Source organism: Ascaphus truei, chromosome 1 (assembly GCF_040206685.1).
Source record: "Ascaphus truei isolate aAscTru1 chromosome 1, aAscTru1.hap1, whole genome shotgun sequence".
Lineage (NCBI taxonomy): Eukaryota > Metazoa > Chordata > Amphibia > Anura > Ascaphidae > Ascaphus > Ascaphus truei.
This window is the reverse complement of record NC_134483.1, coordinates 17,685,756-17,702,246: the sequence shown is the minus strand read 5'-3', so window position 1 is coordinate 17,702,246 and position 16,491 is coordinate 17,685,756. Positions and strand designations below refer to the sequence as shown.

Below are 16,491 nucleotides of genomic sequence, written 5' to 3'. Positions count from 1 at the left end.
TGAAGAAGCACGGAATGTCCTGGATTGTGTCTTACACCTCCCTGGTGGGGTTGCAAAAATATGACTACAGTATTTGGCTAATTCAGTGAATTACATTTTGAGATTTAGGAATTTTAATTCTTCTATATATTTGTGACTGCCTGGGTACTTTATGGATAGGTTGGGACGGTTAGTGAAAGACAGTGTTTATTCAAAATTGGATAACGACCAATGTGATGACAGGGTTAATTATAGGGACTGGTTTGCTTTAGGTCAGATATTATACATGTAGACCCAGTGAATTTGATGCTGTTGAGAACTCCATTTGCCAGCATTACATCCTACCCTCCCTCTTAACATCCAGTAGGGGGCAGTTTCTACACAAGCACAGAACGTGTGAAATAGTCAACATGGATATTTCAAAGATGCAGAACATGGAGTAACAGACAGCACTACCTTATAATATAAGTCACAAGCTCAATAATGATTAATCCATTGGTGCTAGGGGAAACCCTTAAAAACCCTCAAGAGTAACAATCCAACATCAATAGTGTGGTCCCCTCACTCAAAAAGGTACCGTATACAAAGAAAACTAATACCTATAGAGCTTTGAAAAAATTGCAATAGTTTATATTAAAGCATAAAGTGTTAGACACTGTATATACAACAATAGCCGTCAGCCAAGTTTATATTAAAGTGATAAAACATTCAATGTCAAACAGCCGTCAATTCAAATAGGCTAGACAAAGAAATGACTAGCGCACAGAAAGCATATGTACAAGAGAAAGGCTATTTAGGATTCACCTAATATTTACAAAGCACACTACAGTAACAAACAAGAAAAGGGTGAAGGGGAAACAGAACTACCACTATTGGTACCCAACTACAGTAATGTTACAACCAAAAAAGGTAAACAACAATAAAAAAGGCAAAAAGTAAAACATAGTAAACAGCTGTAAACAGCAAGAAAGGTGTAAGGGGTGCTTACACCCCCTGGGAGATATGACGGCTACTGTGTGTGTGGTGCATTACCTGTGGCTCACAGGAGACCTGAACCTTCGCTGCTGGGAGCCTAGGTTGTTCCTGATTCGATGGTGACAGCGCCTCCACCAGCGTGGGATCCTAACTATGTGGGATAGCCCCGTGCAGGACCATATATGACCAATACACACTGATGTAGTAAAACAATAGCAATTTACTATATGGATATGTAAGGATGTGGTAGGAACCTCATATGTGTGTTCAGTTGGTGTTTGATTCTGTTCAGTGAGAGGCATGTGGAGTGTGCAACAGTGTTGCAGTGTGCCATAGCAGAGTGAGACAGGCAGTGTGATGCAATAGCTGAGCTGTGTGTCTGTGCAGATTAGGCAGAGAGGCTCCGTGGAGAAACTACAATTCCCATGAGCTCCTGGGCAGTCACCTGATGTGAAGAAACAATCAGAAGGCTAGGATGACAGGGGCAGGAAAGGGAAGCGTGGGGGAGAGGCCACGCTAGTCAGAGGGGTTCTGGAAGGTAAAGGAGGAGGGTGTATGCGTGCAGGGGGTCCGTGACCCGCCTGCATAGGCTAGCTTTACCCCGCAGGCCCTTAGGAGAAACCCATGAGTCACAGTAGGTTGCTGTGCTGCAGGGACGCCGATAGTGGTAGCAATCAGTCACCTTACTGTGTAGACAGTTAGGGACAAGCATGCGGAGCAGGTTTGCTGGTGAGCTGCTGGGACCAGACAGCTGCACTGCAGACATCAAAGACAAGCAAGGATTCGGCTGATCCTTTTCGAAGCATTACCGGTCACCGCCGTGACCGGAAGGTATTTACGTTAAGTGCACCAACACCGGTCAACAGGCGCTGACCCCGCCTTAGGCGTAACTCTTTGAGGACACTAGTGAGTGACCAAAGGCCTAAAACACTGAGTTATTCTAGCTACTAGCGCAAGGACACGGTGTGTGGGGCATGCGGTGGCGGGACCCGGACATACTCATTAAGAGCGTGGCTGAGCCACTACTGTACAGGACAATACTCATTAAGAGCATGGCTGAGCCACTCAAGTTATCATTATCATTATCATTATCATTATCATTTAGCTGCGTTAAGGTTATATTGCATTATAGGTTATGTGTTGGGTTATATGCTGCGTGTGTATTAATATGATAGAGTGCTAAGGTTATTGTGCATATAGTAAAGTTAGTTGCATCATACATGTGTGTGTATATGTTTCTTGCCCAGGGGAATCTCACATCACCGGGATCCTGGGTAAGTGGAGGCGCTGCGCTATAAGTGTTACCCCAGGCTCCCAGCTAGCAGAGGCTCAGATCTCCTGGAGCCGCAGGTGCGTGCAGTTACCCGTAGTCGCTTTAGCGTGTCAGAAAAAGGGCTACAGATAGAACAATCATAACCAATAGCACCACTACTGTAACACTAGGCCTCGCATGGCCGCAACCCCTCACCGTGCCTTCCCAACACTGTGTCCATACCCCTGCAGTTTTTATCCCAATGTACTGAGGTGCTCCGGGCACCGAACTGTCCCAGTGTCCACAGAATCAACCACCCATCCAAGTGTGTTAGACAGCGCTGCCCCTCTAGCCCATGTATAGTTGATGCACTTGGTGAGATGAGGTACCTGCCGGGTGTGTCCACACCCAGGCGCACAGATGATGCAGATGGGATCCACGGATCCGATGATAAACCGCGATGCCTCAGCCTCTACGGTGGGTGTGTCCTTTCTGGATGGTACCACCTTAATAGTCTCTTTAGCAAAGATAGATGATCTGTCCCAGATCACCCTGATCCAGGATGCAACGCGTCCTGGCTGTGTCCCTCACTATTATGCTACAGGGGCAGTGTTCCTATCTATGGGCCTGTCCCTGCAGCAACCACAAGTTGAGGGGAGTCGGGGCCTAGCTGGAGCCTAACAGGGGGTATCTGGCCTAGTGCAGGTGCCACAGACACCTGCACATGCAATCTACCCCTTCCTTGTCCCAGCTCCGACTGAGGTGGCTTCCCAAGAACTCCAAATGTAACAATCTCCTGCGGCCGAGTTTCTCCTAGCCCTATTTGCTGCCTTGGACATGTGACTCGCACCCCGTAGGCTCATGTATTTTTTAATGTAATTAACACATCTTGTATTTTTGCCAGCACCAGCATATTAGACGGACACCGATAGCTACCAGAAGGGTTGTCCTGGAGGGGGTCTGTAGAAAGATGTAACATTCTGTAGCCCTGGTAAGACTTTGGGCTAAATGTCTATCCTCCTACTGGTGTAAGCCCTGCTAAGGGCAGGCCGCCAGTAGTTATCATGGGTTTCCCCCGCTTCAAGCCCTGCCCTGATTGGTGGAGGTAGGCCCCCTGACTCTGTGTGGAAGGCAAGAGACACAGGGGAGGGGCCTGCTGACATCATGATGGGCAGGGCTGTCTCAATTTAGTTGCCAGTTCCTGTGAGTTCTGTGGCAGTTAGTGTTGGAGTGCCTGACTGGACAGTCAGAGCAGAGTGAGTTAGCTAGGTTCCTGAGCAGTAGGGCCTAGTTAGCAATAAGTGGACCAGTGCCCCTCACCCTGCCTAGGGGGTGAGGGAAGAGCTAGCCCCTCCCTGAGTGCCTGAGGTTTGGGGTGGTGGCAGGGATACAGAGAGATCCAGAGCTCATCCTGTGGGTGTGCAGTCTGGGGAGAGAAGACCTGCTGTACCTGATTGCTGCTGTGTGCTGCTGTGTACAATAAAGAGACTTGCTGCTTTTAAAGAGACTGTGTGAGACTGAAATCTCTCGCCCTGCGACCAGGGCTTCTCTGGAAGGATTTCACCCTACCCTGATAGGGCTTGCCAGAGATGGAGGCGCTGTACCATTGCTAGAAGATGAAGGCACTAACCCCAGAAGCCTGTCCCTGTTGTCCCCTATACCATTGCGGGAGACTCAGGCCCTCCTGTTACCAGCAAGTATGCACCACTCATACACATGTAGCCAGCCCTCAGTACACCCTAGGGGTCCAATCTGCAACCGGGGGGGAAGATGGGTTACAATTCTATTGGAAATTGTCAACAGTCACAGTGGTAGTGAGCCTGCCAGCAGTTCATGTACAGAGCTGCATTCAAACCTGCCTATCGCAATGGTCTCTGCTTCCACATCAGCTGATAGGCAAATGTCAGTGCCAATGTGTTTTGGCACATGCGTGACTTCATCAGGGGTTGCAACTTGTTTCCTTTTCTCTCTCTCTCTGTCTCTCTGTCTCTTTGCCCCCCCCCCCTCTCTCTCTCTTTCTCTGTTATATATGGCATATATTTATACCAAAAAATGGGTGTCTGGGGCACTCAATAAGGTAATTATGCAAAGATACTTAGCTTTTCATTGTACACGCAAAAGGGCCAGGATCACATCTCCAGTCCGAGGTCATACTGTATATACCAAAGAAAGGATCCACAGCACTCCACTATCAGGGACATCTCCGACATGCTTGCTCCTATTTCCATCTTGCAGTTCCCCTGATCCTCCACTGGGACTGCTGTTCCTTCTGCCAGCTCTATCAAGGAACATTCCAGACTGAATCAGGAAGCTAGGCTCCTCCTGGAACTACTGTAGTAATTGGCTGAACCTGCCCCTGGGCCTTAAATAGCAGCCAGTAACTCACAGCCTGGGCCTGATCAAGAGTTCCTTACTAGGACCAATACAGCTAGTAGCACCCTTTATTTGAAGTCAATGGGAGTTTCTATGTGTTAGTGCCCAAATCAGCACTAGCCCACTTTACTTAGGGGATCTGGGTTTAGCTAGTGCCACAAGGGGGTTCAGGACAAAGGAGAATTGGGATGGGCTGGCCTCTTATCAAGGAGCCATTGTCTGAGATAACAAACCAGAACTGAGAACATGGGCGGGCAGGCATTGTTCTCATTGGCTGATTTGTAATTCCCACCCTCCTTGCCTCGGCCTCCCCGTCACACCCCCAGTCTAGAATGACACACACATCGTGCTGTGATTGGTCCTACATGCAGCATTCGTACTGCAATTAGTTGCCACCCATTCTCCATGATTTCCTTTGGAGACCGGAACCTAGAAAAGGGGCGGCCGATCTCAGTTTCACAGACCTTGCCTGCTATTCCAAGCGGGAGATTGAAAGTTGCTTGCCTGCGACTTGCATCCAGCGCTGCCTGGAGTTCTTGATCCCCAAGAGGAGTGGAACCTGTGCTGGGTAAGCCATTCCGGTGACACTGGGCACCTAGGACTGCTAAGATTCCACCTGTATTCACTGTTTTGAGTGAGTATAGCTCTGTTGGTTATATTGTGTTGCGTCTGTTGGGTCCATTCGAAATACACACCTTGTTATTTGATTTGTGTCCTGTCTGGTGCTTTATCCCATGAAAGACTCCTGGTCTCCCGTGACAATGATCACAATTCACAGATAAAGACCCCGGCTGTGATAAATCTCATGTATTTATGCCTCCCCCATTCAGTTTAGGGATTTCTACTAAAAGCTATTACAACCTACAGTACAAAGTATCTTACTCGTTCTGGGATCAATACAGATACTAGCACCCTTTAATGTAAGTCAATGGGTGTTTCTATGTGTTAGTGCATTCTGGTAGATGTCTAATTGAAGCTAGGGGTTTCGAAGATCCATAACTTCACTTGTTAAACTGACAGGCTTGTCAATAAGCAACAGGATTCCAGAACAGGATATATTAACATACCATACATACCATATAACAATAGGCGGAGGTTTTTAATAGTTGTTGGTTTTTACACGCAATTGGAGCTACTGTAGTAAATCTATTTCATTGATAAGAACCCTGTCTTCTTAGGCTTGAGTATAATTAACATGTTTATTTCTTTAATAACTGGGATGTCAGCGACAAATGCCGTGTGTTTCGCGCTGCTTAGGACTCTAATCCAATACGCTGTGAAGCAGCCTCCCAGGGCTGGAGAAGAGATCAGCTCCATTCAAATGAATGGGACTTCAATCTTCTCCAGCATATGAGGGCGGCATCTCAGCAAATTGAATAAAGTCCTAGAAGAGAGGGGGCAATGCATTGCAGGCCGCAGGCCCTCCTGGGAGAAAAAGTCAAAGCATCATATTCCCATATACACATATAGCATAGCCTCCCGGACGCTACTTCTTTTTTCTGGGCCCTTCCAGTGTCAGTCCTGTTAGGAGCCGTCAGTGGAGGGGTTAATTCCTTCTTTTAGGCCCTGTGTGTGTATTGCAGATTTGGATACAATCCTGGTATCCAAGTACAGGTTCCTGAGGCGACACCGGGGAGCCAGCAGACCATTCCTGGCACTGCAGTTGGGGCGACTACCTGAGGCTACATCCGGGAGCTTGTGACCCTTCTGTACCCCACAACAGAGAATAGCAGCAAGGGGACAGGGCCAAGCAATAACGGACTATTGCAGCAGAAATTCGTGAGGCGTTCCCTGAGGCTCTACCAGGGTGCGTGGTACTCAAAGAAAGAAATTGTGCTTTATTTTGTGTGGCTCCGTAATGAAGAAAAAGGGGTCACACGTATTTACAAGTCCTCACAAAATGGTGGTTTTGCTCTCAAGGAGACCGCATGGTGCTGGACTTTATGCTTTCAAAATGGCGGTTTCATAGAACTGGGGACCGCATGGACTCTAACTACCTCAAAATGGCGGTTCCCGTCACTCCCAGGGAAGCCGCGTGCTCTTTTGCAAAAGTTGCATCAAGTTGCAAGCTTTTGCTGACCTCCAGTTTGCAAGAAACAGTGCGAACTGCAAAACTCCTCTCCCTTCCTTGCTCCTGATTGGACTATACCATCCATCAGGGCAGGAGCTGGGTGTGCCCTTACGGAGCAACAGGATGTGAGGAGCCAGATACACGTGCTCTTCAGAGACATCAGTTGTGCTTGCTTATACTGTTGTCTCCTAATTGATCCAGATGGAGAACCGTGGCCAAATTTATGAGCTGACCGGAGGAGTCCTTGTCATCCAGGATTAACCTGAGACTCTCCTCCTCTGAGTCTGCCACAGCGGTGTGACTACCTGGGCGGGCAACTACTATCTATGGGGAGCTGCCAGGCAAGCCGTGTGCCCTATCTCAGGGCTGGGCCTGAAGATTCTAAAGATATTGAACGCATAATGAGCACCATGGAACTGCGCACTTTATATCAACTGGTGCATAAGTTATCGCAGTTGGCCCAGGGTTCGGCGGATGATGCTGCTCGCCACTACCTTGCGATGGTCTATGAACTCTTCTACCCAGACCTGCAAGTGGTGGTTACTTACCCTTCTTCCGTGTCGAGTATGGAGCTTCCCTCCGTGAAATATGGTGGCCAGAAAGAAAGCTCTCTGCTGGGTCCCACCACCTGGGTGACTGCCTTCCAGAAGGTACGCCTCCGGAGCCACCCCTCCCTGTGTCCGGCGTGACATCTGTGCCCAGTGGTCTGCCGTCGGAGTCCTGCGGAACTGCCCCACCATTCTACTGTGAGGTGCTGTCTGCTGTTGCTGCTCCGGCAAGCTGCTCCAAGAGGGAGGTGACACCTGTTAGTGAGTTCAATGTTGCTAACGTCCCCGAGGTATCGGCTGATACCTCCCACATACCCGAGTCTGCTGGAGATCTGTCGGTTGTGGTGGCTGATGCTGGCGATGCGCAAGATGTTCTCCTTACAGATCCCCGCTGGGATCAGGCTCAGAAGGCTGTGGAGCTTTACTTGAGATGACAGCGGTAGATGTGTGAGGCCCGTGCCCGCGCCCTCACTTACATGCAGGCTGCCGAGCGACCCTACGATGACCTGTTACTGAGGGGTCAACTTCATGGAGAAATGCTGGCCGGCACTACCCTAGATGACTGCCTCATGACACCTGTTGCTGCTCCTCCACAGAGAGTTGAAGAGGCCGCAGAGCCGCCCGACCGGGTGGTCTTACCTGATACCGCTGCCGCTCCGGTGAGTGCTACACCTACACTTGACCCTTTCCTCCTGAGTTGAAGGCCAAAGGTCGGGGCATATTGAACTTAACTGTGGACTGTGCCATTGCTCCTCCCGGGGAGAATTCCCTGGATTTCCCCTCTCGAGACTTTGGTATCATCAGTGGCCCATGTCCCAGTTTCACCTACCCCTTCTGTCCCGCCATCTCCTTCCGTCACCAGCCCTAGAATAAGACCCCTGACCCCCAGGCCCTTATCACCCGTGAGTCCTGTGGCTCCAAATGGTACTGAGAAGTGTGATGTTATTGTTCCTGTATCAACTATGGGGAAGTGTGACTTGGGGGGATCGTGTGGAGGAGGAGGATAGGCGTTCATTGAAGTCAGTACCTGCATTATCTCCAGTTAGGGAGGAGACTGTAGAAGTGGCGTTATGGGAGGGTCCTATATTCTGGGTGTTACCTGCTACTGCTACACCATCGCGGAGCACTCAGACCTCCTGTTTACCCCAGGTACATAGCACCAACACACCTAGAAGTAGCTGGAGAAAGCATCACCACCCCAATCTCACTTAGGGTGGGGTTAAAAGGGCTACACATATATATTTGTTTTTTTACCAGGAGGAGGTGACATCATTACCTCATATTGTCTTCTGTTCCTGTAAAGAATTGTCTACTTTACAAAATGAACTCATGAAAATATTAGTCATTTGGCTATTTTTTTTCATCTAAGGAGGTCATGTAGCAACATACAGTGTCAATAAAGGTGTCAGTGTCAATAAAGGAGCAGTGCTTAATAATGCAATGGTTATTATTTAACTCATCTTTTGAAAGTTGATGTCATCATTGAATAAGTACTTGAGTCTAAATGTTACTAATTGGGTGACAGAATCTGTAGTTAATTGCAGGTCGTTTGTGATAGTTGTGTGGGCAAAACACACCCACTGCTGCCATTATCTTTTTTTTTTTCTAATAGATTTTCAGGGTAGTTAATAGGTCAATTGATTTCTCAACTTATAAAAGTCATATTAATACACAATGGCTCCTCATTCGGTAACGACAACTGCATCTAAAAGATGGGAACTGCCATGGGAATGAAGAGGGAACCATAATAACAACCTACAACCCCATCCCATGTCTATCACAGGTGCATCGATGACATTCTCCTGATTTCAACTGCAAGGGAATAGTGTCTTATTAAGTTCACAAGAAATGTGCTACACGCCATCCAATTATCACATTTACATTTGGCCACCACGCAAATAAATACGGGACAGGAGAATAGAAAAATCCTTGTAGGGAGAGCTTTCACACAGTCCCACAAGTACAGAGAAGAAGAACCGTGGAGCACTACCAGTGTGCAACCAACTGTAAGAGGTGATCAAGAGGGGACTCCAATAAAAAATATTTATTATATCACGTGATCGCAGAGTTAAAAAACAAAACACTTTATAATACTCATATAGATAGGCATTTTGTTGTGTCTTAGCACCAGATCTTTATTTTCACAAAAGCCAGGCCCCCAGAGCAGCTGGGCCTTGGGACATTTGTCCTGGCTGTGCCCGCTGTTGGCAGCCCTGCTCATGTAACCACTTTCAATAGCGTTCACGTGGCAGCGTGGGCCATTTTGCAGGAAACTGAAGAGGAGTCCCCCCCTCCGCTTCCTCACTGGGCAGATCGCGTCCTGCTCTCCATGGGAACACAGGATATGATCTAAGCGGCAAGAAAAATCCTCCCTTGGGCATGACATAGTCACTATGTCATGGCACCCCTTGTGTGACACTCTCCATGACCAAGTGACTACATCCTGGAGCACCCAACAGGTTAATCTATTTGTATGATCCTTCATTTTATGGAATCGTATTGTTTTATTTCTGTGTTAGCTGCTAGTCACCATATATAGTCACCATATATAGTCACCATATATTTGTTTGTATTTTTTGCATTTTATCTTCGCTGCTTTCTAGAAGTCAAGAAAACTGTTTATTAAATATTATTTTTCAAATATTATCAATGCAATACTCACAAAGATGCAAGCACCCTTAAAGTAATTGTTGCGTGTGCACATATATAATGGCTTGGTAACTATTTGTAACAAATTGGTAATGAATAGAAGGGTTAGGGGCTTTGGCTTTATTACCATGACGTAGAAGGTTTAGGACTGAGGCTAAGAAGTCCATGCCAAGGAGAAGGAAGTATGAAAAGTAGGAGAGGTGGACGGTGGATTCTGATTTTTCAGCTGGCAATGGATACTGGATTTGCTACTCCCCCACACGACATATACAGGCATCGCCTTCCATTTGTCTTGTGTGTCTACGTAGATAATGGATTGGTAACAATTGGTAACGAATGATTGGGTTATGAGCTTTGGCTATATTACCCTGATGTAGAAGGTGTAGGGCTGAGGGTAAGAAGCCAAAACATGTTAACACCTCAAACTCACTACAAGTGCACAGCAGCAGGCAGGACAGGAGATATTCCATGTGGTGGAAACCTATGAGGAACCATGGCTGTAGTCCTACCCTTCCTCTGGGCATACTAGAACATGACCATATGATTATGGGATAGGAAATTAAAAGGCCTACAAGGACTGTGGCTGGAATAGAATGCAGCAGTGACCCGGCACAATGCTTAATACGGTTGAAACATCTTTACAAATAAATACATTTTGTGGTCACATGGGTCACTCCAAATCAGTCATGATCAGCTAGGATTTTAGTGGTTGAGGCCCGTTGTTTGAATTGGATATGGGCAAATTTTATAGGAAGCATGTATATCTGTTTCTGAAAAAGGAAATGTTATCAAGATAGGAGAACAGTACTGTATATCCGAACCTAACATCCTAACTTGTGTCAAACTAAAGTTATGTTTTGAACATTCTGTGAGTTAATTGTTTAATTCCAAAATGGTGTATCTTTGTATTAAGCCTGATTTATACCTTTTCACTTTCTTTTAAGAATAATTTAAACATGGAAAATTGTAAAGACGTGTTTAAATCTGTCATATTTACCAGCAATGTTGGAAAATCAATAAAAAGAACAACGAGAAGAAGAAATAAAAGGAAATGTTACATTTGGAAGAGGTTTACGTTTGTTCTAATTGACTTGCAATTACTTATTATGTATTCATTTCTACTGTCCGCATGTACTGTATTTGTTGAGGGCAACGTTATAATCAATAAAACAGTACTATTACTATAAAGGGTGCACAGGGGCAGGGTTAGCTTTTTGGTGGTTTTAAGCAGAAATACTTTACGGGACCAAAACCCACATAACTTGTTATTTACACAACGCCCATTTTTTGGTCATCAAAATGAATGTTCAGGTGAGAAGTGGTGTTTTCTAAGGTGTGGGCCTGATCAGACTTGTTATTATTCCCCACACTGATACCCTTTCCATTATACTCCCTAAGTGTCAGGGTTCAGGGACATAAATTAGTTTGAGGGATTACATTTCAACTGAACACAGATATTAATGCCTTACAATAATTAGGGGAGCCTCTGGACATGCTGAGACTCTGAGTTGCTTAGATTGCTTATGCTCTAAGGGTGCAAAAAGTATTTAAGGACAAAGGAACACTAGGTGTCCCAAAAAATATTCAGCATGTTTTTGTAGAATGTTCTCACTAAAACTTGTATCATATGAATTGCATCACAACCCTTATTTTCTATGAATGTCATTTTATTGTGTCCTGAAAAAAAGTCTAATAATAGAAAAATTAGGTGTCACCTCCCAGAGTCCAAACAAACATGTCATGAACTATCCATAAAGAGATCAGCAATTATTTCTGCCTCATTTTCACACCTTAAGCATTAGTGTGTGAGCTGGGCAGAGCAAACGGGCAAATGACTTCCTCTTACTTCAGTTATTCCTACACCTGAAATGATGGCCACTGGGTCGGAGTATGCAAATACGAGACCTGCATGCTGTAAGTGGAAGGGTGTTGTTATTCTAAATACGATGAGGTCGTTATGCCTCACATGTTTGGTATTGAGCTATTCCAGTTTCAAACAATTGAGTATCAATGGTTTGAGATCTACAGTAATGACCTCACCAGCAAGCTATTTACTGTATATTAAACCCAACTCAAAAAGGTGACAGCAGTTATTTCTCTTTTGTATTCAAATTTATTTAGAAAAGGCAAAAAGAAATATACAGTGTTGTTGACTTAGAAGGTATATACTGTACTTAGAAATGATCTACACAGATATAACCAGGAATCATTTTCTGTGACTTGTTTAACACCATATGTTGGCACAGAGTAGGAGTGATGGGGTGTAGTGTTCAAAAGAACTCGCCTGAGTGTCTGTCTTCTTCCGCACTCACCATTTACCACTCAGTATAATAATGTGAATAGAAAGGTTTGTGTCTAGTTGGTCGGGCCTCTAATAAACACATCTGTAGTATCAGTCTGAAGAAGATGACAATAGAAACTGATATTTGACTCCGATGTTCTGCACACTTCCAATGACGTCATAGAAAACCATAATGGGCTGTTCAGATACAGAGGGGCCTGCAACATTTCGCTTTGCAATGTGTAATAGGGCTCTTACTAATGGCTAAAACATTTTTTTGTTATTGAGTCACTGGGAGAAATATGTCCAGACGAGTTCAAAATAACCCAAGGATGGAAACTCAGTGCAGGCTTCTTACAAGCATAATACATGGCACTGTTAGAGACGCGTCACTTTAAACAGCATGGGACAGAGATGCTTCATCTCCATATAAATAACACGTTGGCTTTCATGCTACACATTATGTCACTACAACAACAACATGCACCAAATGACCTTTTTTTTCTCCAGGGTAGGAACCTACAGTATTATCTGCTCAGTGATTAGCCAGGAGTGGACTTTCCTAGAAATGGAACTTCTGTACTGTGCAGCAGAAGCTACTCTTCACTCCAGACAAGCTGTGGCAAGGGGGCAGAAGTATATTGGATTTGCAATGAAACATTGTTGAGAGATTTGCTTTCTGTTACTACTTATATTAGCCTTAAAACCTTACTTTGTATTGGTGACAATGGTGTATTCCCGGGGTTTAGATGCCTGAAGGATTAGGTGACTTAATCCTACAATGTATGTTTCACATGTTCAAAAATGTTGGAATACCAAATTGTAAACCAAACCATACCATGAACTATTGCCTTATATTAAACTAACAGTGTGTGCTACCTCATTGCAATATAGGGATGGTGGTAAAACACAGAGAACAAGACGAGACCCAATCATGGGCAATAGAGTAAGATTATACCCTTTGCTGACCAGCATTAATGCAAACCCTAGACATTTCTTTGACAGGACCCTACCGTATAGGGTGCCACTGTATATGCGGTGATATCGCTGACTTCTAACAATATCTCCTCACTTATAAAAGTGTAAAATAAGCACAATATAATTATGCAATAAATGTATATATATATATATAACAACTTCAGTACCTAAAGAGCAGGACAGGTTATTTACTAAAGTTGTCTGACTGCAGAACTGGAGCAAAAAGAATTGCACTAGATTTATCAAAGGAAAGCCTCTAATTGCCTTCTATTAGGTTCCTTTCCATTGATAAATGTGATGCTGTTTCTGCTCTTGTTTCGCAGCAGGAGGGCTTTTTTATCTGCACCCAACTACAATCTGTTGCAGGACCTTCTGTCACTAAGGTGGCTAATGTAATGTAACTAGCATCAGTAGGCTTATTCACCTTTCCTTGTAGTGAGAACCTTTAGGATCTATGATGCATATATCTCTGGGGATGATGGGCAAATTGCCTGGGAGCCGCTAACCCATAATAGGTAAAGATATCTTTGTTCAACACTACACAAGACAAACAATGACACCAACTCAAGATGACCTAAACTAGCCAGAAAGCTGTTTATGATGTCCAAATAATTCCCACTACTTCATGGATTAAGTAATGGAGAGACGTTTACCTTACTGACCAATAGAGATGCACAAACGTTTGGCTGAAGTTCGCTAACCGAGCAAATTAGCCATTTTCATTGCAAACAGCAACTTCACACCAAAAAAATCACCAAGCATTAAATGTCAATATGGAAGTCACACTGCCACTGTCGCTAAATGTGTAACCAAAATCTGGCAAACGTCTTTCAAACTTCTGCCCAAATTTGCAAATTTTAGATCAAAGCGAACCTCGCAAACATACAACGACACATCTCTTCTAACCACACACTTTTGATGCTGGAGTGAAGCCGTGGAAAGTTAGAACATGTTTTGTTAGAGGTCCGTATACACATGTATGTTGTACAAAAGCTGTGAAGACCAAACAGTTCCCTTCCTTGTGTACAGGTGCCCTGTTATTCAGATGTTGATGTCAGACTGTATGAAACCATTTATATTCTATTCTGTTCTAGTCTGAAGAAGGGACACATCTGTTTTCAAAAACACATTTGCACACACACGTACCACGTTCATATTGGCCAAAAGAAAAGTATCAAGTCTTCCCTTGGATCAATACAGCAGTTAACTGATCTGTATGTTGCATCTCAGCCAAAAAAGAATAGAATGCAATGTGTGGACATTCTGCAGAAGGCTGCTAAGGCTAAAGGCTCTGTCACTGCTAAGTGCCCAGTATTATTTTTATCCTACATCAACACTCTGCATACAGCACATATTATTGTGCATAAGTCAACTTGGAACTGCAAAGGTTATACTTTTACGTGCGGCCATTACAGTTAGTTGAATGCTACACGTAATTTACATAAAATACACCATTTTGGATTAAATTTGTATTTAATTTCACATAAAATACTTTGATCTAATGCTTAAATCAAGCAACATTAATGACGTGTATGTACAGTACAAAGCTTAACATTTTGTAAAAGCATCCATAATAAAACTGACACATTTCAGCAGGCATTTTACTCTGTCCTCCCATATACAAAATAATCAAAGTTTTCTTAGAATTTCACTGTTACAAAATGTTTTTAAAAAAATAAAAAAATAAAAACATATTAAATCAGATCTGGTAAGATGTCCTGCACTTTCTTCTCTAATAAAAAGTTATAGATTCTAATGTCCATCTACATTATTCTCTGCAAATGCCAATCCGTAGTAGGATCGCAGTGAGTTTAGTTTGAGAGAGTACTTAAACCAGAGTTTTCTTGAAAACTAAAGATGAGTTCCATGCATTGTGTATAACTTAAGGACAACAAGGAAAATACTGAAGGACAAAATATTGACATGTGCTGGACACCCACAAATGCTGGGGGCTTCCAATGCAATATTTTCCAATGTTTGGCTAGTTCTACAGCGTTAGGTGGGCCTCATTGCTTGAGCTGGAACTGCGAGACATCAAAAGCAAAGTCATGGCATGAACAAAGAACTTCTTAAGACAGGTTAGAACTGTGGACTTTCCAGCTACTCACTACTTTAGTCCATACAGTAAGTGTTTTATGTACAGAGCACAATAAGGGACGACATATCTGCGCTATAAGGGAAGACATATCTGCACATTTCAAAAGCAACTAGGTTTATACAACAAAGCGATAATGTAACTCATGGAGTGTAATGAGGCTTCTCGGCCATCTTGTTCTTTGGTTGCTGCAGCCCTGTAAAAACTGTTAAGAGTCTCTTTATGGCAGCTGCTTCACATCCTATCTTTGTGCTTGACATTGGACAACTTGACATTTTCTTGTTCGGTGGACTGTGGCGCGGGTTCAATGTGACATCCGATCATCAGCTGGTAGACCAGAACTCCAACAAATGCTCCGAGTAAGGGTGAGACGATGGGCACCCACCACCACTGGTCTCCGACCCTGTAACAGAATGATACCCAGAGAGATATGAGCCACTGCTTCATAGCACAAGGGATTTGTGTATGCATTCTGCGTTACTTTAAATTGAAAATAGAGATGGCAAGCTATCAATACTCAACTCAGTGTATATAGTATCAGACATGGTGACAACACTTCAGCAAAAGCTTCCCATACAGAACCCAAGATCCTGACCCAAACACCACCCAACGTCTCTACTCCTTTCCCTTATTATAGTGTGAAAAAATAGGAAAGGGGAGAAAATAGGCGGTTTAACTTCTTGCCTTTTGTTTAAAATGTTACTAATACAGTTGGATGTCCTCAACTATGCATTTTACTTTATTACTTGTCCTTTACCGTGCCCATACGATGTACCTGGTACAACATGGGAACGTGCTTGTTTTCTTAGGGGAGACCTGGCTGACTGCTCTGACTCCACTTCTGTTGACGGCACCTGGATACTACCCCCAGTACTGTACTGGGGACCCAGTCCGACTGGGATCGGACCCCCAGTACTGTAATGATTAAATAGTGATTGATTTTTTGCATTATTATAACCCCTTTTATCTTTTTAGCATAAAGTGAATCTGGCTGTAAAACCAGCCGGTAAAAGCTGGCTTCTACAGTACGTACTTAAACAAAGATCTGAAAACCACTATGAAGAGCTCTATCAAGTCCCTCTGGGACCCCACTTTTTATACATAGTGTTAATGACCACAAATATATTGAAATTCAGGGGCTCAGGCAGATCTCTCTACTCACTCGACAACAAAAAGGAAAGGTACTTTTGGAGAGATATAGTAACAGAAAGATCCGTGGTCTTATTCAGAGGTACAGTAACAGGAAATATAAGTGGCCTTATGCAGAGATACAGTAACAGGAAAGATCCG

The 16,491-nt window shown here is 44.2% G+C and overlaps 1 protein-coding gene across 2 annotated transcripts in view; it reads right to left on the bottom strand.

Moving 5' to 3' along the window:
- Positions 1-14,560: 14,560 nt before the first annotated feature.
- Positions 14,561-16,491, bottom strand: part of AQP3 (aquaporin 3 (Gill blood group)) — a 44,002-nt gene continuing 42,071 nt past the window's right edge. For both annotated transcript variants that reach the window (XM_075583397.1, XM_075583446.1), the window contains exon 6: positions 14,561-15,604. In XM_075583397.1, coding sequence (XP_075439512.1) covers positions 15,436-15,604 — 169 coding nt within the window. In that variant the 3' untranslated portion in view covers positions 14,561-15,435. The remainder of the gene's footprint in view (positions 15,605-16,491) is intronic.